We start from the raw sequence: 24,976 nt of genomic DNA on the forward strand, positions 1-24,976 counted from the left end.
ACCTTATATTTGAAGAGAGCTTTTCCCTCCCAACAGCTATCATCCTTTGTCAGCATCACAGAAATGTCTACGACACTGTAGTCAAAAGCAAGGGCTGTCAGCACTAAACACTGTACACACACACGGGCACATGTGAAACAAATACTGCTCCAGAGAACTGTAACTTTAAGTGTCTAATAATAAAAGGAGTGATAGTGAGGGAAGGTTAATTAGCTCCATTTTGTAGGTAGGATATTGTGGTAAAGATGGGTTCATTGACTAGTGTCCGTTGCATAGATAAGAACTGAATCTAGGTTTCTTCCAAATCCTGGACCATTGCTTCTAGTCCTCAAGACCACACTTCATCGCAGGCCAGTATTTTCTCACTGAACCTTCTCATGGCCCCACTTTCCCACCCGAGGAAGAGAGAAGAGTCCAATTTCCAGATAGACAGCTTAGGAACTGTCAACATCGCTTGGTGAAACCTGAGGTCAGTAACATTAAACTCACAGGCTGTTTCTCTAGTCCCCTCTTAACAAGACACGATAGATTACAGTCCTCTGAAAATCAAAAAGGCCTGATATTTTGCCTCAGAAGTCCATACAAAAATTTTCACCCCATCACCAAAGCCAAAAAATCTTAGCATTTGAGGTATTTTCCTCTTGTGTCTCAGGCTGAGGTTTTCAAATTTTAAAACTAGAGAGGAAGAGAAAAGAAAGGAGGTGCATGTGCAAACATTTTTTTTCAAATAGCCAAGAACCAGATGAGCAAGAAAATTAATTAGGGTTGAGGAGAGAAGGACCAAGGCCGATTCCGTTCTTAATTAGGTAGGGCATGGATTTATACCTGGCTAACTCAACATGCCAAGCCAATGCCGTGCCTGCCTGTTTGGGCTGATTTCTACTTTTCTGCCCCCCCTCATTTAAATGAAAATTCTCTAAAAGATCCAAGAAGTCAGTCTGAAATAAATGTTTGAACAAAACTGCTATGGGTTTCTCAGATGGGATGGTCTTGAACTGACATTTTCTAGAGAAAAAAATACTTCAATTAAAAAGAAAAATCACATTATAAGCCCCAACGAGAGAGCTCCAGAGCCTTGTGTGTCTTTTGTGCTAGCACAAAAAAAGGTGAGGCAGACCAGGAGCTGACACAGAGCAAGTCAAGACAACAATGATGATTTCCACTAGATGTGAATCAGTATCTAAACACAGCATTTGGGAAGCTTAAGCATCCTAAATCAATATTATCATTGCAAAAGTGAGGGAAACAGACCCACTAGAGTTCTTAAAGACAAACCAAGGTTAGGAATTTCCCTCAATCAAAAGAGAAAAGGATAAACTGTTCATTCTGGTCATGTGCCGTTCCTCACAGATTAAAGAGTGGTTTTGGGATGGCCAAATTGCTTTATATGGCGATTCAAACTCGAGGATGGATGAAGTGAATCCAGGCTTTTAGCAACTAGCTGAACTGGTGATTTAAAATTAACTTGATGTTGAACTGGGTACTATAGATTTATTGGCTTAGGACAGTGCATATCGCTGACCTGGCCCCTATTTCAGAACATAACACTATTCACAGAAAAGCGGTTTTCTTTAAGTGGAACAAGAAAATTGGAGTACAACTTCTACAAAGCTGAATGTGCATATAAGAAAAATAATAGGTGTACAAGCACATGAAAATAGTCATGCCCTGAAGTGATCTTCAACTGGATGGTTGTGCAGTCACTATTCTGAATAAAGTTAGCTGAAAGTTTGCTTCAACCATCATTTCACTGAAGCAAATGCTGCGTGACCAAAATCTTTTGCAGAGCAAGGGAGAGCACAGGGGACAAAATACATTTTTTTTTTTTTAAATTACCAGAAGTGAGGAAAGGGCAATAAAAAGGTATTTCTAGGGAAATTTTTAAACACAAGGACAATTTTTGGTGGAATAAATGCTTCCCTTTTTTAATCATTTTCTTTTACACTATTGAGCACACCTGGTACAGATGTGTTTTTATCTTAGTTTATTTAAGTGCTTAAAAAAGAGAGAGAGGAAGAGGGGGTCATTCACTCTGATTAAAACGGTACGAGGCTAGGTTTCAAAGAGCTACAGGGTAGTATGCCCTCTAGTCTAAGTTCAAGGTTAGAGCTGGTATTAAAAGATGAAGCAAGTGACATCAAGAGGGTTGCTGTTAAACCTGGCTCTAACAGTGTCGGCTTCTGTTCAGAACTCTTGGCCTCTGGACAAGATACTGCAATTCAATAATAGCTAGCAGAGACTTTCTAGGACTCTCAAGGATGTTTTCCGGCACATAAAAGGAGAGACCTCCAGTGGCTCTGTTCTGTATCATCAAGCCACTACAGATAGGTGCAAGACTTCAAGCAACATCTCAGAAGCAGTCCTGGCTGACTGCATGAGCTATGAATAATCATAATAACAATAATAAAGAGTGCTTGCACATCAATGCGAAAGAATGAGGAGCAAAGTGGATAAATGCGACTCTTAATCTTCAGCTATCTGCATGGAAAAGTATGATTAATAACTACAGAGGCTTAACATAACCTCCTCAGATAACGAGTAAGGTGGCCTTCTCCGAGCCCTGATTATCCTCTTCTAATGGGCTTCATTTATTGTGTAAACTAATAACCAAGGCCTAAGCACTGCGCACTCCAGGGTCTGCAGGAAAAACACTGGGCCCAAATGTGATTAAGTTGGTGAAGATTGCTCAGCAGCACAGTATATTGCTGGGGGGTGGAGGGGAAGGACAGCAGGAGGAGAGAAGTACAAGCAATATATCCTGCAAAGAAATGAAGCAGGAAGTAACAGGGATCTGCCTTTTTTCTGTTGATCTGCTTGTGTAAATCACCTGCTATTCAACTGGTATTACTATTGTTTTCAACTAGAACTGGTAGAAAGTCAGAATATAGCCCCAAGGTGCTAATATCAGGAAAGAGAAGCATTAGTAATGAGGGAATCTGATTGCAATGCTATCCAGAAAGTCAGCAGCAATGCGAGATCTGGAGAGTAACTCCAGTTGTCAGTCAGTTTCTGTGCTGGAGAGCAAAGAGGCACTCAAAGAAAGCTGGATTCCCCAAAGTGAAAGAGTTCAACAACACAACCCTGGCCCAGGAAAAAAGAAATGACCTTCCAGCTCCCCTGGCTGTATCTCTAAAATGCAAGCACAGCTGAAGAGAGGCAGCTTTACAGGGCATCTAAAGAAAGAGAATAAGATTCTGATTTGAGCTGCAGTGATGTAAAGCAGCTTGAACTCTGCAAGAATTGATAGAGTTCCTCTAAATTTTCACCCAGGAAGTGAGAAGACAGAATGGGAGCCTCCCTCACTGGGAAGCACATTTCTTTGCTGCACAATGAACATCACATTAGATTATCCAAACCGAAATAATTGTAAATATCCAATTTATCTGGACCCATTTGTGCTGTCTGCTTAATTGTTGCACTTCACTCAACAAGGACAATGAAATTAGTTTGGACAGGCTCACTTTAGAGATGTTACCACTGTGCTATGGCAGCTTGAGTTCAGAGCACTGATGGAAAAGGTTTAAGGCTTAATAAAAACAAAGAGAAACACCCAGCAATATAGATATATTTGGAACCTCCACCGAGATCTGAGACATTCCCTTTGAAGAGTGTCACATCTGCATTTCACTATTAATAGTTTATTCACATTTGTAGCACCCACAGTATAGCTTCCACAAACCATACGGAGCCCATAAATACACACATTTTCCCAGGACCTCCTCAACAGCAGCCTGCTTATTTTTGGATGTGCTGTTCTGCTATGCCCAGGTTTCCCAGGAGTGTCTTAGCCTCTCCCTTCTCAGGTGAAAATACAGGCAACATCAAGCAAATGCAAGGGTGCGGTTACAGGAAAGATAAGCTTGAAGCAGCAGGTTGTTACTATCAGAATGGTGATTCTGCATAGTCTCCCCACTCCCTTGCAGAATCAGCATAGGCACAGGAATAAATCCCTGGTCTCTCTTCAATTGCTCTAAGGAAGAACAGACCAGAGAGCATCACATGAAGCCTTTCTGTACTGCCTCTTCTCTACTGGGCAACACATGCACAGCACTACAAAGCACATATACGCTAAGCCTCAGAGTTTCAAGAAACACTGGATTTAGAAGAAGCTAGCTCTACTGCTTATGTATGTGTAGTGTCTCAAAATGGTAAAAGAATCAGCAACCTCAGGCTGCCCCCCTATCTGGAAAGGGTGCGTGATCTCCAAGGCAGAAGCAGTTGGGCAGCACATAATCTAAACTACTCATTTCACCAGGCAGGGTAATGTTTCCAGCAAATCTACAAAAGAGATAAGAGGTAGCAACAACAGACACGGAGAGCAGAACGAGATGGAGAAAAGGAGATGACAATGCTCTTCAGCCATACGTGAGGTACTGGTGAGCGTTTACTGAGAAAGGACACTACAAGGGAACGTGAAAGACAGAGGCAACCTCTCAGATGTTTGCCAAGGAAGATCCTGACAGTGTGACTGATCACAAGTCAGCTTTATTTCAGCTGTAAGGAAAAAGGCTCAGAAAAAATTATTCCAGTTTCACGACCATGGAAGCAAAGTGTTATTACATTGATCAAAGCTATAAGTGAAAACAGAAAGTCATGCCATCATGTTTTATAAGATCCCAATTTACCATGCAAAGTCTTTATAGTAACACCAAAATGATTAAGCCATTCACAAAACAAGAGAAAAACATATTCACTCCATCAGGTTGAATGAGCAACCTAAGCTTGGAAAGGATTAGTTATAGCTGGACAAGACTTGCTTTGTCAAATTTGCCTACAAAGACAGTGATAAAAACCATCTTTTGTGACAAGTTATAGAAAAATATGCAACGGAAAGCAGCAGAGGCTTTGGGGATTGTAGCTTCCTATGCTTATAAGGAAAGGAAGGGAATAACTTTTAGTATCGTAGTTCATTTGGAGCTGAAAATATGTAAATCTTGAGGTCAAAAATAGGTGCAGAAATCAGATGGATTTAAAGGCATATGTTTTTAAAGGGAGTTTTTTTTAATGAGATGAGACTTTTTTTAAGGGGCTACATGCTGGAAAAGGGAGGAGAGAAAGAGTATGGGAAACAAGATATAAGGCGGCTCCCACTAATGAGAAAAATGGGAAATGTACATTTATTCTTTGAAAAATAGGTTAGGCTTAATTTTGTCCTTGTACTTACAGAAACTAATCAGTAAGATTTGACATTGCTGGGAACCTGCCAAGTGCAGCAGCTCGTACATGCACTGCCACTGTAAGGCTCTCACTGCAGCTACTCCACAGAGCAAAGTCACTTCAGATATGTACTTGTCTGAACATGGCCAGTCATTCCCCACCACTTTCTCCCTGCCAAAACAAGAGCACAGCAGAAGTGAAGCACAGAAGCTAAATAGGTTGCATTATGTCAAGTCCTATCAGAAGTTATCCGTAAGTACAGATAGGACAGACCTTGCCACTCGCAAAGGATTCTAGTTCAGCTAATTCCTTAAAGGGTGTACTTAACTTTCAGTATGGTTTTACATTTAATGTATGAATCATGTACTTACACTATTTAATGCGGGACATAGCTTTTTGAAAGGGTTTGTAGCCAGTGCCTCCATTTCTTGTGTTAAAGCTCACCGTCCATCTACACCGTTTCCAATGTGCATAGATGTTCCTAGTCTAGCTAGCTAGCATAAGAAACATTAACAGAAATAGTGTTTAAGTCAAGATTTAAGTCCTTTTTGTGTACATTCCTAGGAATTATGGTCATAGACTGCAGTTGCTCCTCAGTGTTCAAGTCTGTGCTGTAGTGTTTTCATACTACTAAATTAAACCAGACCAAGACACATATCTCTAGGCTTCAAAACTATTTTGCCATTTTGGTGAAACACATATATACTTCAACTGCCACCCAACTTCAGCTCCTGTATATCGTTTTAAGAGTGATTTACATTTTGAATATCTAAGGTGTTTAAAGGCATGTACACACTGCATAAAGCAGCACAGAGCAGAGAGCACATACCGATGTAAGCCAGTAGCATTGCAGCTGCCTTTGATATACCTATAACATAGGCAGGCACTGTTGCCACAGATGAAAGGCCAAATCAACATAGCTGCATAACATCTTCACCCAAGCACTTCACTGATCCATTACAGAGGGACAGCTTAATGTTGCAGAGTCAATGCATGTTTCTTCATTATTGTATAGTGCAAATAGGTGTTTATGGAAAGGTTACCCTAGGAAAAATGACCTCCAGACTGGTCAGTGTGTGTATAGTTACACAATATTATTCATATGACTGAACAGAAGAAAATAAACCGATTAAAGGGCACCTGTTCTCTTTTCTAACTCTCTAGTACCAAGAACACAGGGTGAGAAACAGTGGTCTACTACTTGTGAATATTTCCCAAGTATATCCAGTCATCACTTGAATCATTAACACAATATTACTGGAAACCCCTTAGCGTTTAAGATTGAGTAGCCTCTAAAGGCTGATGCTGTTGAAACACCCAGACGCTGACCACCTCCAGTTCCTGTAGTTTGGAGCTGGGACCTCACTCCAGCAGAAAGCCCATGAGAGCTCTCTTAATGGCCCAGCAGGTGTCAGGGATGCTCAGCATTTTGTGAGATCAGATACTCCGATGGAAAGATTCTTGGTAGAAATATGTTTCCTCATTTAGAGCTATGGTACTAGTTCACGATGACATCATTTCAGCAGTGACAAATATAGCTGAGTCTGCTCTTTCCTACACCATATAAATCCCTTGACCTCAATCAGATCATTACTGATTTACACTTGTGTAAATGAAGTCAGAATCAAACCCATGGCATGCAAAAATGTAGGCCAGAGTAAGCATTACTCACAGACAAGAGACAACCCTTCGGAGGAAGGAAAAAAGATCATTTTCATGCAAATATCCTTAATAATAAGGAACAAGAGATAGAAATAAGAGTATGAATGAAATGCAATCAAGAACTGCTCTGAGATCAGATTTGCTTCTAACTTTATGATGCTGCATCAGCTGCTCTTAAAGTAGCTTAAGCCTAACATTTGACCTACCTGAAACTTGTTATATATAGTTTTTCATCACAGATCTGTAAGCTAACACAATCCCTTGGCTAGGCTTTGAAGCTAGCTGAAGGTGCTCAGTCACTTGCAGGATCTGAGCTAATTGCTGTGTGCTATGAAAATGAAAACTTTTTTTGCTGAGATCCAGGTTTGCCCTCAAATCTTTACACATTATCTATTTATTTATGCATAAACAGTGGCATTATGGTTTAGAGAATAGGGGCCCTTTGATGGGAGGTAAGCTTGACTAGCCTATGGGAGTTTACTGCTATGCATATAAATGAGGCCATACATACAAATATGCAGAACAGACAAGTGAAAATATACAGCATCTCTTTAAAATGAAATACTTTGATTGCTCCAATCACAAGAAGTTATAAAACTACCCTGAAGAATTAACAGCCTCAGTACATGCTAACTACATCCATCATAAATTCGTCTTTAGTTTCTGTTATCATATCACTGTCTCCTGGGACCCCCAGTCCTGTCATCATTTGCCCTTTATAATTTATTCAGCTTGTACTTGCCTGAATCCTTTCTACTTATCATTCATCTTTACAGTTGTACATAAAATTAGATTGATCCTCCTATGGCAGACATGTCAGAGAGAAAAGTTGTCATTGAATAACACATAAAGCGAATGAAGGTCCAGCAACAACTTTTGTTGAATAGCTTAGAAATTGCCCTTTGAGAATCAAAAAGGTGTCAAGTCGGAAAGAAAATGCAATATATTTAATAATTTAATTTACATACACCCTTTTTAAAATCTCAAACCCCAAACACGACCGAGAAGCCTAGTTCACATTTTGCACATCTGAGCTTTGTTAGAAATCACAAATGCAATGAATGCACCAGTCTCAGCTGAGATATAACAGCATGCATCCAACACACTAGTTCCGTCACAATGCTTGCAGTGTATCCTTCTGATCCAAAGCTCTTTGGACTGGATGGCAGAGAGAGTTTACTTTGTATTCCAGAGGCTGCTGTATAGGGATATAGAAGCCAATCTTTAACTAGTGAAATGGAACTTTAATGTTTACCAAGCAGATAGGACCCAGGTGTTTCATCTCATCTGGTGAACAGAACAGCACTGTTGAACTACAGGCGTTTTTAGCAAATGGAAAGTGCATACGGTTTCCTCTCCCTCTCTCTTGTCCCCTCCTTTCCCCAGAGTAAGATCCAAAAATCCTTTGACTGTCTGGTCAGTCAGAAAGAGGAAAAAAGACAAATCTTTTTAACCATGACATTGACACCTAAAGATTTTACAGTACTGGAGAATTTCTAACGGACTGGTTTTTGCAAGTCTCTTACCTCAAATCTGTTTTTATTCCTTTTCATCTTCATTTTTAACTTCAGAAAACAGACATGTTTCTCCCAAGGGAACAATTAAATGTGTTTTCTTTCAAAATCTAAAGGGCATGGTGAGCAGGCTGCGTGTTCAGCAGGCTACTTTAATCAATGGAACCCATCCAGCCTGCCACTGCTGACCAAATTGCAATTTACATTGATAGAAAAAACTTCTGAAATACAAAGGTGCAGGAATATAATACCACTTTTGGCTCAACACAGTGTGCAGGGTGATATGCGGTTTCATGGCTTCCTAACAAGCTTTTGGAAAAGCCTTTGAAACATTAAAGAGGACAGTAAGACTGTAAAATTATAGTAAGATCTGCTTAAATGGCTGAAATTCATGCTATACATGCAGGACTCTTACAAGGTCTGTGTGATACTTGCGTCTCATTTAAGCCTCGTTAGAAGGATTCAAGAGGGGCTAGATTTTGCAAGACCTCTTTTGCTCAGGAATCTTTCCTTACATATAAATTTTAACCAAACAAGAGCAGTAACATGCACAAAATTTTGGAAGACTGAGCACAACTTTAGTTTTATCAGTTTTTAACAAGGGTTTAATAACAGGCTTATGATCCCACCTGTCTTTTAATGTTAAGGGAACATGTTTTTTTAAAGAGGAATGAGGGTGAATAAGGCAGAACGTTTGTTTTAGGTGGCTGAAGAGAAAGAACAATGAAGAAAACGCTAACTATATGCTGAGCAATTTAGTACACCCGTAGTACCATTCTTCCTTTCAGGAGGAATATATACTAAAAAACAAAAAAAAACCCTGCTTATTTCTCAGTTTGAATAAGACCTTCAGATTGCTGAGGTTAACAGTTTCCTAGCTACTTAATTTCATAGTTATTCTTTGCGAGTCTTACAAGGAGGTTTTAACATTATGCAAAAAGGCAGTGCCTCCAACCGAGTATACACGGACTGTTCACTCTCAGTGCCTGAGAGCCACAAAGAACCAGAGGAAAGGATGCCGCTATGCTTATCATACATGAGCTCAGTTTATTTGTGCTATAAATAAAAGTAGATCTTGATAGCGTAATTACATTTCTCAGCATTATCCTCTGCCATTCACTTCAGAAACAAAAAAGGGGAAAAAAGTTGGCTTCACTATAATTTGTGATCAAAATGACTACATTTAAAACAATTTTATTTCCCTGATTTCATTTCCTGTGGAGCTTTGTGGGGCAAATAAATATTATACCAAATCTGCAGGCAAATAATTCTCATGTCCCCTGCACTGTCATTGTCTTGAGCATTTTTTCCTATGTTTTCCCCAAGATCATGGGATGTGTTTCTGATATTGCACTTTATCATTAAGAGATATACCATGATCAAAAGTCCCAAGGGTGAATCAACTTTTACTTTCTCTTTCCCTCTCCCCAAATTACCCTTCGTTGCTTAATTTGCTTTTATGATGCTGGGGGAAAAATATAAAGTGGTTTCCCACTATGAAGGATTAGCACAGATTATGGTGAACAGTGTTAATTATAGGTGGGGAAAGAGAATAGTGCATCTCTCCAATCTGTTCTTGATTTCCCTCGTGCCTGTCTGGCTGGTAATAAGCCTCCTTTAATCTGGCAGTCCCCTTGGTGAAATCAGCACCACGGACAGCAATATTGATTGCTTCTGAGAAACCATCACAGCTGCTCAACCAAATTACCTTTGATATGTGACCTTTAATGTAATTACTGCAACATCAAAGCATTTCTATAAATTATTAAAGAACTAATATACTTCATCATCCAGCTACTCTATTATATGTAAAATAAACAATCACAAGTAAATGTTAGAATTTGAATCATCTGACACTCACAAAAGTGCTCTTTACACATGCATACACACCACACTACCTTAACCTTCAATTTTAGGCAAGGCAGAATTTCAAACTGTCCAAAATAGCCTAATTAATTTAAATGAAGAGTATTCAACTGATCATGTTGTTTTCCATTCCATTCTAGTTTCTGCAAAATATATATCGTGATTTTTTCCCACCCCAAAACAAAGTATCATAAAGACTTTATTAATCAACACATACCTGCTTGGAAGTCTTTTGATTATTCCACAAGATGACTTTATGTCCCACATATAACACAGAAATACGTGAAACATATTTCTGTCATCTTACAAAGCACATTCAGAAAGTAATTACTATAAAATATGTGCATGTAGCCACTCCACTAAAAATACAGTGATACACAGCTAAGAGGCAAGGCGTCTGAATCTGGACACAAACTCCTGATGTCTCACCATTTCCATACATTAGCATTCATGTGCATATTATTAAAAATGACTCAATTCTGTGTTTTATAATAGAAAGAACACAAACAGCAATGCTGCAAGGGCAGGCAAATATACAGTTTACTAGGGAGAGAAAAGTGTCTCAATTCAACAATTCACTGTAGTAGTATTTTTTTCCTATTTCACACTTGTTAATTATTTTCCATAGTTCCTCAGTAGTACTGTTTGTCACAGATGCTGGAGGGTCAAAAGAAGGTTTTGTGCGTCATTTGTGGACTCATGAATGAGGACTTAGACCCCTGACCTTAAGAGGGCTTCCTATTTTATGGTGATGAACTATGCTTGATATTGTCAGTGCATGTTATCAAATACAGTCAGGTAAGTCATAAATAATTCTTTGCTACTCACACAGGAAACACAAAACAGTATTCAGGCATGATAGCTATCAAGAGACAAGGCTGGTTTCCTTAAATAAACTACAGTGACGTCATTCAGACGATAAGTTGAGGAACCTGGCAGAAAGCTGCATACAGAGGGTTTGCTGGTAGAAAGTAAGGTTTTATCCCAAGACAAACAGAACTGGAAATGAATGTGGAAGAGACTGGAGCTCAGAATTCTAGAAAACCAGGCTGCTATTTTAGACATGCAGAATTCTTTGTTCCTACTTCAGTTAGATCCTGGTTTGTTTTAGACCTAGAGGTAACAAAAAAGCCACGTGAAGTCAGTGCAGTCAGTCTGGGCTACATGTGATAGAAATAAGATTAGGACATAAAACAAGGAGATGGTCTCACTGTGGTCTAGGATCAGGCAACATAGCCTGGCAAAATCTTAATCTTAATGCAAACCTGATTGAATTTTGCCCTTGTCTGAAACAGTCTTGCTCTCAAGATTTTTGTGGTTTCAAAATCCCTAACATGCAAGATCGGATTCAGAAATGTGGAAATATAAAGAAAGATTCTTCAAAAAGTTTTTTTTTCTTTAATCTGAGATCTCTATAATCTGACCCACTGGCTTCACTGAGATCATACAGCTTCAAGATGAGACACAGAAGGTCTGAGCTCCATATGTGAGCTCCTGGTCTGACTGCTAATGAGGAGCAAACAATCTCTGTGAAGACAATTGGAATTCCAGTTAGCTCTTTTAAATACACAACATCCTATTCACCAATATCTAGGTTTGATACATGCACGTGTGCCACTTTCAAGCTTATTTCAGAAAAATTCAAGTCAAATAAACTGTTACTCAAAGTATCCCTATTCAAAATGTTTTCTATACATTGAGTTCTATTATTCAGAGGAGAAAAATAAAAAGAAAGCATCACCTGTTAATATCAAAAAATGGGAAGAGAAAAGATAAACCCTAACAAGACTCAAGTCACTCAAACAGTCTGTGGCTAATCGGTTTTTAGAAAAAATAATTCAGATGGAGTTGTCAGCTGACAAATGTATTTTTAGTGAAAAAAGTAAGTGCGTATTTACATGAGGTGTAGCATTTCAGGCAAAGATAGATGCAGATGAGCAAGCGTGTGGGCATCTTCAGACTGGCAAGTCAGCAAAGAGATAGGTAGATAGACCCAGGATGACAGAAAAAAGTAGAACAGAACCAGCAGTATCTTCAGCAGCATAGAGCAACTGGTGCAGTACCTCAAGTTTTGTTGAGAGGTAAGTTATGAGCAAGCAGACTCAGTCATTCAGTATTAACTAATAAAGGTAGTTATTTAGGCCAATCAACCTCTCATTTTAGATACAACCTAAAACCTTCAGGATTCCACTCCTAAGTACTTGATCACTGGCCTCAGTGACAGAGTCAAACTAGCTCTTTTCTAGAGACCAGGAGTACTGCACTCAGCTGTTTCCAGTTTGTGTACCCCAGCTGAATCTAAATAGTCTCCCCCCTCCCTCCTCCCACTACTGCCAAACTGGAAACCCATCCCAGCAGGGCATGTCTTCCCCACACAATGCTGACTCTATTTTTAGTTCCACTTGTGTTGTCTGAACCTTAGATCTTGCTCATGTGAATAATCTTCATTATCTTGTGTTCGTCTCTTCTCTCTTTTCTCCTTGTCTCACTGCCTTTCCAATCTGCTACAGCTGCCTGAATACTAAAGTAACTGAGTCAAACCACTGTCATCAGGAATATGTTTTCATTCTGTGATAACTCAATAATGTGATCTGTTTCTTGATTTCTTGGTGCCACACCTTGCTTCAGAGAAGAAAAACACTGAGTGACAGTACCTGGTAAGCACTTCTAACATTTCAGTAGAGGGGTCAGAAGTCTAAAGCCTTTCCTTACTTGAGCAAGGCTGGTAGAATTCAGTCCATAACCAGTTAATTACTTTTACCTGTCTCCTGGTAAGAAGAAAAAGAACTTATTTTTTGTGCACGGAAACCACTCCAGTGGGTTGATGGTGTCTTGGTTTTATTTGCACAACGCAAATAGTGAGTCATTCAAGCAACCGGAGATCCACGATGAGAGCTCCACATGTAACCCATTTTAGATTATTAACTACATAAGTGTAATATACATATATGTATATATGTCTGGACTCACCCCTGGCAGTGTCTTCTGTTCATGCAGTGCACTCTGGGCCTTTAGAGCAGACTCCCTTTCGCAGTACGTTAGGAAGGCACAGCCTGTAAACAAAAGGTAAAATCTCAGTAAGAGCAGTATTTCAGAGAGGATCAGTTTAACACTGGAATGTAGAACAAAACGCTTTCCCATCATCATCTCATTTCAAGTAAAACAGCAATAAAAAAAAAATCTATCTTTACTAGGTCAGCAGTGAAGACTCGAGAAATGAAGCTATCATCACTTCTTCTAAGCCCTAGTGAAAACTGGGCAACAGTATGGATAGAAATGCTTATTTTTATTTGAATACATGCTTAAGTATCAGATATGCAGGATTGTACAGCATTAAGGATCTCAGAACACATGCGGTGAAAGGTGAGGCATAAGATCCTACTTCTGCTTGAACAGCAGCATTGGGAACAAGACCCTAAGTGCCATAACATGCTGGAGGCCTCATGCCCTTCTTTTGTACCAAATACTCTGAATAAAGGACATATAAGGACTTAGGACTTCCTACTGCAGAGGACTACGCCTATTTTTTAGCCTGACTTGCATCCACAAGTAATCTCCCTGTTTACATTCACACCAGAAAGCCAGCACCCTGCACACACTGCTGCAAGGGCTCATTGACTTCTAGCCACACATACAATCACAGCAAAGTCCAAACAAACAATCTGAAACATCCATGTTGCTTTACAAATCACATTAGAACTTCAGAGTTGCTCCAGTAGCTCACGTCTTTGGTCTCTGCAGAAAGTGAGCTTATCTGTAAAGGCTAAAGCTCTGTCATGGTAGGGCAGGGCCAAAACCCTGCCCCACCTCTTCTGCCCAACCCCATGCTCCCCCTTCTTGTATAACCAGTCACTGTTGCAATGTCTTATATCACTTGCGTGTCTGATGTGATCAGATTATTCCTGCTTACTGCAGTATACTGAAAACCTGCCAGTTCCTGCAGCAAAAGAAGTGCTTGTTATGCGGAGGACATTTTCTCTGAAGTTACTACAGAACATCTGCAACCTCGACAGCTCCTTGAAGTGAAGAGATACCATATCTTTCAAGGCTCAGACAGCATGTCCATCAAGTTGTGGGCATCTTCCAAGAGCACAAATTTGTTTTCTTGACAGTCTCTCCATACATGCTCCATAACCTCATCTTGACCCACTCACCTTCTCCTCTATGCACATTAAAAAATATGCAAAAGGTGAATAAACACTGGACTATGAAGTCTTTTGTGTACAAATTGCCATTCAGGTTGTTTTTGCTCAATGTGCGCTGTTTCATCCTTAGATAAAGGAGGTTAGGTCCTTAAGTTCCTTAGCTAAAATTAGTGAAGGGATATACACTTATTCTTTTCTACTTTACAGTGTTCTTAATACATTAGTACAAAATACTATACAAATTTATATATATACACTTAAAGATTATTTTACGCAAGTCACCCTACTCCCCTCACTATGAAGCCACAAGCTGAGTGAATTTTCCAATGTGACATGGAAAAATCTTAATTTTTGCCTTACTTCTTACCCTATATTGCTTTCTGAAGGTCTTGTTCTTTTCAGTGTATTCCAGCCAATCAAATTTAGTATGTCTCAATAGTTGCAAGTCTCATGAGCAAAGTTAACAATCAAGCAAGGAGGCTGAACAGCAGCAAAAGGTTGTATCCTCCACTTAGAATTATTTGGATTCATTCCCCTCTAACTCTAAATGGATGAGTTTTCAGTTTGATCATATTTGCCAGAGAAGGGGAAGAAACTGTGGCAGAGTTTACAGCTGGCGGAGGTAATGGATTGAAAAGGATCCTTAAAAGTCACCCATAGCTTGATAATCAAATGGGAAACTATGCTTAAATTTAATTTCAGTGCTAAATCACAGGCTGAGAGCTCTCTGTTGACTAGACACAATAAGAAAGTCTCCCTTTAGTAGCAGACGTGGAACAGCTGATACAGTCTAATTAGGCACATCATAGTGCACTGTTATAGAGATAAACTATGCTGTGTAAAGCTCCCATAATGATAGCTATATTTTTCTCTTATTGTGATGGCCATGACGACAGTTCAGGGTAACAATGTCCTGCAACTCCTACCACTTCGTGACTGTAATTCAGATGGAGTAGACAGCAGACTCCTCCTCTCTTTGTAAGAGCAGTGCTTCCTTCCAAGATCCACAGAAGGTGTGTGTGGGAGTGAGTTCTCAGGAGGAAACAACCTGCATGAAGTCCTCTCCAAAGATGTTTGTGCAAGTGCTGGAAGTACCAAACTCTCAGAAACATTATTTAATAAAATTCATGCAAATGTCACTGACTTCCTGAACAAGGCACTTGGGACAGGAATTTGAAATGAAGAGGAGATCTAGTCAGAGGCTTGCATATGCTCCAACGTGAAAGAAAAGGAACACTTTTTCAGGGGCAAAAAAAGGAGGTAATTTTTTACCTTACTCCGTAGATTAAGTCAAGCACACAAATTATACTCTGTCTAGACCTTGTTGGGCAAAAAGACATTTAAGAAAAGTGTCTAATTTACTTCAAGGAAATCCTGAAAGCTTAACAGAGCCAGTGAGAAGTCGCATTCCAGCTATGGCCAGCTGGAGAAACAGAGAGTTTAATCTTTTCCAATTGATTCTCAAACTTGGACTGGAAAAGGCCAGTTCACAGCGGTAGCTTTTTTGTTGTCCCCCTTCCCCCCCCCCTCCCCCCCCGGCTTTTTGGTCTTGTCTTTACTGTTTACATAAAATTGCTCTATAGGGCAAAAAAAATCGGCTAGAATAACATTTTTCAAAAACATTCACAGCTGGATTGCAATAAAGTAGTAGAAACCTATTAGTCCGTCCTGCAAGAATTTGCAATATTTTGGCTCCTTGTGCACTAGGAAGGCTTACAAAATGCTGCCTGCCTGCCCCCCTCCCCCCACTCCACCCTCAGCCCCGGAATTTCCAAACACTTGAACCATCCATGGCATTTTGATGCCTAACAGAAGTATAACTGTAGCATCTGTTCCACATGGCACCTTTCTTAGTCTGGTTCTTTCACTGTGAATCAGTGTGGCCCATTGACAAGATATGGTGCTTCGTGGAGGACATGGCTCAAAGGACAGAGTACTGACCCCAAAACTATAATGTCACAGGATACAACACCCTGAATGGCTCTATCAGGTTTCAGAAAGAAAAGGCAAACTGGTGAAACTTTCTTTTTTCATTTTGATTTCCCATATAGAAAATTTACAGAATGACCAATTTTCCCCACAGAAAGCTCTGTTTTTATACAGAACCACCTATTTCACTGAAGAATCATCTTGATGGAAAACTCTTAAGTAGCTCTACTTAACCACTCATTTGCCATCATCTGTTTGGGCTGGATATGAATCTGACTTCCGGGTGAAAGGCTTGATGTCCAATTATAAATCAGTTGCACCATCCAGCCATGTAGAAGTCTAGCATAATGAGTGTTTCTAAACACATCTCAAGGAAAGACAGAGTGAAGGCCATGCATTATTTCTGTCATCTACTTGTACGCATGATGACTGAGTGAATAGAGTGCTTGAGAATTATATCTGAATTTGAACAAAAAATCTAATTGACTAATTATTGATAATGAAGGATTTCCTCCTAGCTGTTCCTAATTTCAATTCTATTTCTCTCAAATATGCCAAGTTTTTTCCAGACATGTGTCAATCAGCTGAAAGATGCTTTGTTTGGATTATCTTTCCAGCTGTTCATTTGCTATCAGTGGACAGCTCTTTGGGCTAGTCCATAAACATCTGGAAACTCCCAGTTGGCAATTAACTCCCAGCCTATTGAACTGCAGTCTCTTGGAAATATGAGAACACATCAAGCAGTCTCCTGGGAAACAAGGTTGTTAAAGAGAAAGAGGAAATAAAAACAGGGGCTCGAGATGGAAAAAAAAAAAAAAAAAGCTCTATTTTAATTTTACCTCCAGGGATTTCAATAACACAAATAATAATTGCATGGAATACAGATGGATAACGATCACACTTATGGCAACCTCAAGCCCACAATAAGTCTCCTGAAGAGTTTTGTGCAAGCCTGGTAGACACAACAGTCAGGAGCCACATTCTGAGCTGAACAGCATTCATAGGAAAACAGAATTATTACTCCCTGCCAGTACTCAGTTCATCCTGGGACAAAGGCAGAATTTTTTCACTCTGTATCTCAGCACTCACTTCAGCGAATCAGTTTCCTTGAATATTGATATTCAGTTACTTTCAACCAGAAAAGCAGTTCCTCCCAGCTAAGAAGCACTGCTCACCTATCTCAGATTTAGCTAAAGTTAGTTATCCAAGGATCTACCGTCAACGGCAAGAAATTCATTTGACCTAGCATAAACGAAAGGAATAAACCTCTGAAGATGCTTGTTCTCTGCATTGAGTGCAGGACTCCAGCACAACTATCTCAGGTGCAGACTTCTAGCTTCAAGGTTGTATGTTCACAGCAACAGATTCCACCCATGAATACCTCTAAGTTTCCAGTTACCTCAAGTATGTGCATTATCTGTACCATAATTAATCCTCATTATATTTTGTGGGAGATGAAGGTGATGCACACTGGCCATGTATTAATAACTCGTTAAGGGCTTTCCCCCTCTTTCTTGTTTTATTCTGGCAGACAGCCGCAGGTATCCTGGCACAGTCTCTCTTGTTTGCCTGTTTAAGCCAAAGAACAAACATTTAGTGACTTATAACCTTGCTTTTGCCTAATGTGCATTTTGGTGACATATTATTAGAACTGTATAACCTCACAAGAAGTATGCCTGTAACTCTTCCATATTTTTGGATACAGAAGCCTTGTCTGGGATTTAGACTATAACTATGAAGCAGATCTTTTCCAGGCATTGTTATATGTCTGAACAAATCACTGAAGGTCTGACCTAAATCCAACGAGAAAATACTTGCACACTTCAACAGGCTTTGGAACAGTCCCTTAATCTTTCTGGGCCTATGTTTACTCATTGACGCTATAATGGCAATTTAAGAAGTTTGTTGAGTGCTTTGAGCATTTTGGATGAAAGCCAGAAGAGCTATAACAAAATCTGTGCTCAGGGGCATAAATCCAGTCAAGGGGAAACTATTGCACGTAACCCATCAAAACCAACCAGTTACACCAAAACATAGATCAGGGGTTCATGATTTTCCCTGTAATCTATTGACAGACTCTTCTCTTTTGGGAGAATCCTTGGCTCAGACATTGACCTAAGCTAAAATCAACGATAATTCAGAATAGCTGGGATAACCTTAGGTTTTGAGAAGGTTGTCTCCAGTGGTCTAAGCTAGTATATTTGATTCACAAACATTTGTGATATTGGAGTATGCACAGAGCCAGTTTCCACAGCTCAGCTGACAGGTGATAACTTCTGAAATTACAGCATTACTTCTGATATCTGTAAGCGTAACTAAAATAGGAATCATCACCCAAGAAAAAACTATTACAAGGCTGTCAACATAGTTCTTCTCAGTTCAAGACAAACAGCTTTATAGTTTTAGTTCCAATAATACTCATTGACTCCATTAGTGAAGTCTTCTAAATCAACCTTCTTATTGTGTCGTATGTCAGACTCCTGTAAAGCACCTGAATTGGTGACCAATACGCTGTTGTTAGCAGCATCTCAAGAAGGAGAAACAAAAAAGTCAATTCATACAGCATCTACAACTGCAGACCATTTTCCCTGTTGCTTTAATGTACTAACTTCTCAAAACCCAAAGGCAGAGAAGCCAAGGGCTTTACTCCAGCAGCCCAAAATGGAATTCAAGTTTAAGAAAGCAAACTGCAGTTCAAGTACAGCTCTTCAGGCCTTGTTGCTCTGTACAGACAACAGGGAAGAACAATAATTTTGCGTTACTTAGACCACTTGCTAGTCATGCTCCAACTTAAGAACAACTACAGTCTTGTAGAGGAGCTGTTTGAGAAATTTGCATCTGTGGAAAATAGGCACTCTTAGTTGTTCACAGGCCTGAGACGTTTACTGATGCCTCACTTTCTCTGGGCTCTAATCGTATTTAAGGATTTGTCCAAGGTGCACAAAAAAAAAAATCTTCGTTGGACCAGAAATCTGTGCCCCCCTCATCTGAGCCCTAGGTTTGTGTTCTAGGGGAGTACTTTCCCTGAAAATAAGAGAGTTTTTCTTCAGTATTCACCAACCTGTCATACAGAAAAAGACTGTAACACTTAAGAAAACTCCTGCCTTAAAAATCAACATCTCATTACGTCTCCCACCTAGGATTTCAAAGTGAGAAAGAAACCTTTTTCTCCTCTTCAACTATCCTAGCTCTGCATGTCTAGTTTTGAAACAATTCTCATTTGCTTCGTTTATAGTGGATTGCCCAAGGTTTAATCATTTGAGGTTTTCAGAGATTGAGCTGAATTTTCTTGAGGGGGACATAATCAATAAAAACTTTGGGAACTGGAAGTGTTTTATCCAGTTTCTTCATCCATTGCTCTCATAGTGATTAACTACCTTCTAAAAGAAGTTAACATCTTTTCTGGTGAAGAACATTCATTTGACTAGAACTTTCTTTTCCTCCATCTCCCCTGCTGCACCACCAGTGAACACTAAATGTTTAGCAGAAAAGATAGGAATAAAAATCTTCCCAGATATCAGCTTCCCTGTCAATTATATTGCAAAGTAGATTAACATCCGAAATGTCCTGCTGTGTGGAATGCTAATTTTCTTTTTCCTCTTATGTTATTTTCCATTAACTATTATGATGCTGTCATTTTCCTGCTATAGATAACTTGATAGTGGTCTGTATATAAAAGCATACACAATTAACACTCCTACACACCCATGTACCACTATTAAAAAACAAATTAACAGTCAAAGTCTTGTTAACCACATTTATAAAAATTTAACTTATGTAAAATGCATTTATGATACTTCAAAATGAGACATGGATATGTACAATTCAAACAATTCCAAGTTGCTCCTTGGACTGAGCAATGCTTAATTATATTCAGCACTGTCCATGCAGACAGCAGAGAGACTTGAGTAAATGCTAGTATAAATAAGCATTTTGACAAAACACACACAATGATTTCAGCTTGATCTTCAGAACAAGTAGGTTTTGGATGAAAACATCAATTTTAAAAAGTCAGAATTCTCACAGGCATTTTCAATGAAGTGTTTGTCAAACAATGTTTCTCAGGTCCAGGATACTCTTCTGATCAAAGCCTACAGAAAGAAAGCTTGTTCCAGGGCAGCCAGTATTCCAGACTAACATCAATCAGGCAACCTGGGGCTTCTAAACACAGAGAAAGGTGCCTTATCACTATTAGCTCCCTGAGAGTGCTTAGGGTGCTTCTCTGGATTTCTTCATAGAGAACGCCACACGTAGTGGACCTCCATCTCAGTGAAGAATAGGAAAGCTTTTGAAATCTCAAACTTTCTTTTTAGAATAAGGGAAATGTTTCCTGCTCAGATCCATGCAAGATGAAATTTCTCCTGGGCCCTTGAAAGTTTCTTGCAAGTTGCTGTGCTGACCAGTACTCAAGACAAGATAAGGGACAGGATGAACCATTGGTGTGGCATAGCATGCACCAGGTGCTATTTGCCCGTAACTGTCAACATTTTTAGCTTTAAGTTTCACCTTGGTGCACCCGAGATGCATTTGATCTGAACACTCACTGCTGAAGCTCCTGCAAGTTCAGCCCATCAAGAACATTGCACTTTCCAGAACAGATAGATGTCTAATTTCCATACATTTAATGAACTATCATTGACAAGTTACCTATTAAAGCAATAGGAATGTAGATTACCGGTTAAGGTAATTGTCTACCAAAGAAATCACAACTGTGCTATTAGGACTGCAAGTATCTGGTGCTTTGAATTTCAACAGAAAATCTCTCTGAATTGCCTAGTCTCACTCTAGTTTTTCATTTTTTGCCTCATAACCATGGGTTCCATGTTGTAAGGAGATGGGCATGCCCTCAGGCCTGATCCATCAAGCAATTAAGGAATGCTTTTGATTTTAAAAGTGTAAAAAATGTTGACTTCAGAGTGAAGCTCATAATCAAGTGCTTTCCTGACCCAGCAACAGCATTCCCAGCATTTCACAACCTGGCCACTACTGAGAAAATCATGGCCAAACTCTAGGGAACACTCAAGTGTGGATGAAAATAAGTAGGTTCCAGCTCCTACCTGCTCAGGAAGCAGCAACAGTTAAAACCATGATTGTCTCCAAGTTTGACTCACTAACACAAATATGTTGGATTTTTCTTTGAAGTGATAGATAGATTTTCCATTTTGCCTTGCAGTCTCAGAAAAAAGTTAATAAAATTGAATTTCTTGTGAAATCTCCATTTCTTGTTTCCAGTATGGTAATAAAGGGTTGTTTTTTTTTTTTTTTTTTTTTTTTTTTTTAAAGATGTTTCACTTGTGAAAGTTACAACTAGATGTAATCCTAGCACTGAAACACTGTCACTTGCATTCATACAGTCATGGGTTAAGTCTCCTGTATGTGCATTAATTAGACTCTGTACCTGCTGTTCTGGGTCCTGCCTTTTGAGTTCTTTCTATTGTTAGCAGCATATGAATAACTCAGTGGATTTTCTGGAACAGTCTTTGATTCAGAAACTTTTCCCTCTTTTTATTTTGATTATTGGCCCCACTTACTTTTGGAAGACTTCTTCCAGAAGCCTTCACTAGTCTAATAGTCATGCTACTTTAAAAAAAGCGTTAACTTTAAACGCCTTGGGCCTCAAAATACACCTATACCAAAACCCTCTCTAAACAAGCTAGACTGTTCGGCCACATGCAGCTTTCTCCAAGCCTTGCCCTTCTGCAGCCACATAAGCTTGGGTATTTTATGCTCAAAATGCAGCACCAAGCTGAGCTACACATACCCCTGAAATAACAGCATCAACTCAGTGTCCAGAGAATCAGTTTATACTGAAAAATACAGGAAAAGTTGTATTTCCACCCTTAAAACGGTGTCAGGGCTAATGCTGAGTACATCTTATAGATAGCACTAATTAAGCTTTAGTTGCAGAAAGATATGAGGTAGCTTGTTCTACATACAAACCCAGATAAGCTGTGAACAGCTTTATACTCTTTCTTCCGAGACAGGGTACACATGCCAGTAAGCTTCTGACACTTCCAGCTCAGGGGGGAAGCAGAAGAGACTGAAACAATTGCAAGAAATAGCTATTATTAGAAAACTTCCAGCCCATTCAGAAGCAGAATATTGCAATTATATCTCTAGAGTTATTGTTCTCACAAAGTTTGCCAACCCATATTTTTCAACTTAAGTTCAGATTCAGAGCTGAACCTTCCAGATACTTCTCAAAAATCAATCTCGAGACATTTCTATTACTTATAATCAAGCCTTTCCCCTCACCTCATATGCAAGAACTATAAACAGAACAATAAAGTCTCATTGCCAAATTCCACAGGGTTTTAAGTTCTGATAAGTGCCTCTGAAGTCACCTTAAGACTTTTATATTACAAGTCGGATCCAAGTCCACAAAGAACATATTTCCTGATTCCAGTTGATATAAGAATGAAAATCTTAAAGCAGCTGCTACTCCTACAAGATGATAATCCTGAAATATTAGAAGTCTCCAGAAACTTGCAAGAGTCACAATACGAGCCAGAGAAAACTCTATGATACCAGCTGGCCTCATGAGATTTCTGGAGACGAATTTCAGCTGTCAGAACAATTACCATCCAAGCTCCAATAACCAGATGCTGTTCTCCATATGTTTCAATTTTGGATTGTTTCTTCTATCTGTTAAGTGATGTTAGAAGCAAATAAGCATTGCCTCTTATCCATTTCTTTCTTCCTACCCACCCTTCTTTCTCAATATGACTTGTTCGTTGTAGGCACTGGGATAGCAAAGTAAGATCAGGTTCTTCTCCCACAGGCAGTCAGAGATGAAGTAACCTTCTTGATCAACAAGAAAAAAGGAAAAGGTGTCAGAGGTCCTGTCTCTCCGTTATACTATAAAACTAGAGAGCTAGGTCCCCAAAATAAGCACCTCTACAGCTCCTGCTTCATCTCTTTCCTCACAGTTGGGGATTTGTATTACCTAGAGACCATGCTGCCAGTGTGGCTTGGATACTGGTAATGTCATAGCTCCAGCAGAGGAGCATAGCCTTCAACAGTGAGCCATTGTTACACTGCACAAGCTTGCAATAACAGCCTAGCTCAAGTAAAAGCTATCTGAGGGCAAGATAAGACATGCAAAGGCTGGAAGATTTTGCTGCCTGTCCAAAGCAACATGACTAGCTTGCAGCAAAGGTCAGCCTTGAGCCAAAACTCTTAAGACTCTTCCCAGAGCCTTAAATGCCTGTTAGTCTGCTTTTCTTAAGTGCTGATAAATTGCCTTATAGAAGTTTGTAATACATTATGACCCAAGTTGATTCTCTCGGGGAAAGTAGGCTGAGGACCCCGTCTCAAGTGTTCAGGAGCACATGACCTTCTACCACTGTGGTACTGAGTTCCTGGGCAGGAAGCTAAATATAAAGAGTATGTGATTTTGACTAGTCAGTCTGAAAATTCTGATTTTTACAAAAGGTATAACGATGCAATCTTCAAAGTTTAAAAAAAAAAAAGATAGTGAAATTAATTACATCAAGATCAATGTAATTTACAAAGCTTCAGTGCCCTAGGTTTAAAAGGGCTCTTGTCAGTGTGAAGTGAAGGAAGTACAATTTCCTGATGAATACAGAATTCTAGTTAAAGTGTATAGTAATCACTACCGGAGAGAGATTTTGATCGCTTTTTTTGTTGATCATCACAAAAATCAGTGAACATTTGAGTATATTGTAGATGGCTACAGTGAGGCATCAAACATTTGATACATTTAGCAGAAGACTTTACTTTGAAAATGAATTCACATTAGTTCAAATGAGCACTGTAGCCCCAGAGGTACTCAGGATTGGCAAGAGGAATGTGAATGATAAGTGGCAGTTGTAACAAGACAGAAGAGCTATCTAGCAAGGAAGCAGATCTGATCTTATTTAGTGGAACTGATCTAGGAAACAAACAGCACAATAATGACGTTTTCACATATGGAGAAGGATGGAGAATAAACCACAGTAAATCCAAGGGTTCTGAGCCCCTTGGTAATGTGCTCAGTCATCTGAAGTCCTCCAGAGGAGAATTAACCATGTTGAGCACCTTGCATGATTCCACTCAAAATATAAGTAAAGAATAGCTACAGAGACAAACATCTGAATGTTCAACAGGAGGCACAAAGCTGAAAGGCAGTAATGTCAAAAGACAGTTTTCAGGTGATAGTGGACATCTCGTGAATAACGCTTTCTCTTGTCTTGCATACGTCACTGCCAGATCAAAGACACCTCCTTCCTTTGGTGTCAACAGAAAACCCACATCTAAAATGATCCTGTCAGCTCTGATCACCTGGAAGTGTTCAGAAAGGCACTGAGGGAAAAACAAAGGGGGAGGGATGGGTAAAAAAGAAGGAATTCAAAGAATAATAAAAATTCTTAATGGGACTTGCGAGGGAAGATTAAGAGAACTAAATATGTATAGCTTGGCTAAACGGTAACTCAGGGGAATAGATGATAACCAGCTACAAGCCTTGAAGGTGTAAATACAAAATATGGAGAAGAACTGTTCAGGGTAATACCGGAGGATAATAACCAGGAGTAACGACATGAAATTCAACAACAGATCATTTAAGGCTGAGCATCAGGATTGCTTCCTAACCATTAGGAATATTAGCATCTACTATCCCCTCCACCTCAAACTGACTTTTGTGTGTAGCCAAACTCAGTCAAGAATATACTTCCTACGGTACTGGTGCTTTCTGTTTTGTTT

At 39.4% G+C, this 24,976-nt stretch overlaps 1 protein-coding gene across 10 annotated transcripts in view; it reads right to left on the bottom strand.

Annotated features, from left to right (window-relative positions):
- Window positions 1–24,976, bottom strand: part of LOC138060911 (CUGBP Elav-like family member 4) — a 721,412-nt gene that overhangs the window by 617,367 nt on the left and 79,069 nt on the right. For all 10 annotated transcript variants that reach the window (XR_011137894.1, XM_068928238.1, XM_068928240.1 and 7 more), the window contains exon 2: window positions 13,170–13,252. Coding sequence is in view for 9 of the 10 variants with exons in the window: in XM_068928238.1 (XP_068784339.1) it covers window positions 13,170–13,252 (83 nt within the window). In the remaining variant the exon portion in view is untranslated. The remainder of the gene's footprint in view (window positions 1–13,169; window positions 13,253–24,976) is intronic.

The sequence above is a fragment of the Struthio camelus genome, chromosome Z (genome assembly GCF_040807025.1).
Source record: "Struthio camelus isolate bStrCam1 chromosome Z, bStrCam1.hap1, whole genome shotgun sequence".
NCBI lineage: Eukaryota > Metazoa > Chordata > Aves > Struthioniformes > Struthionidae > Struthio > Struthio camelus.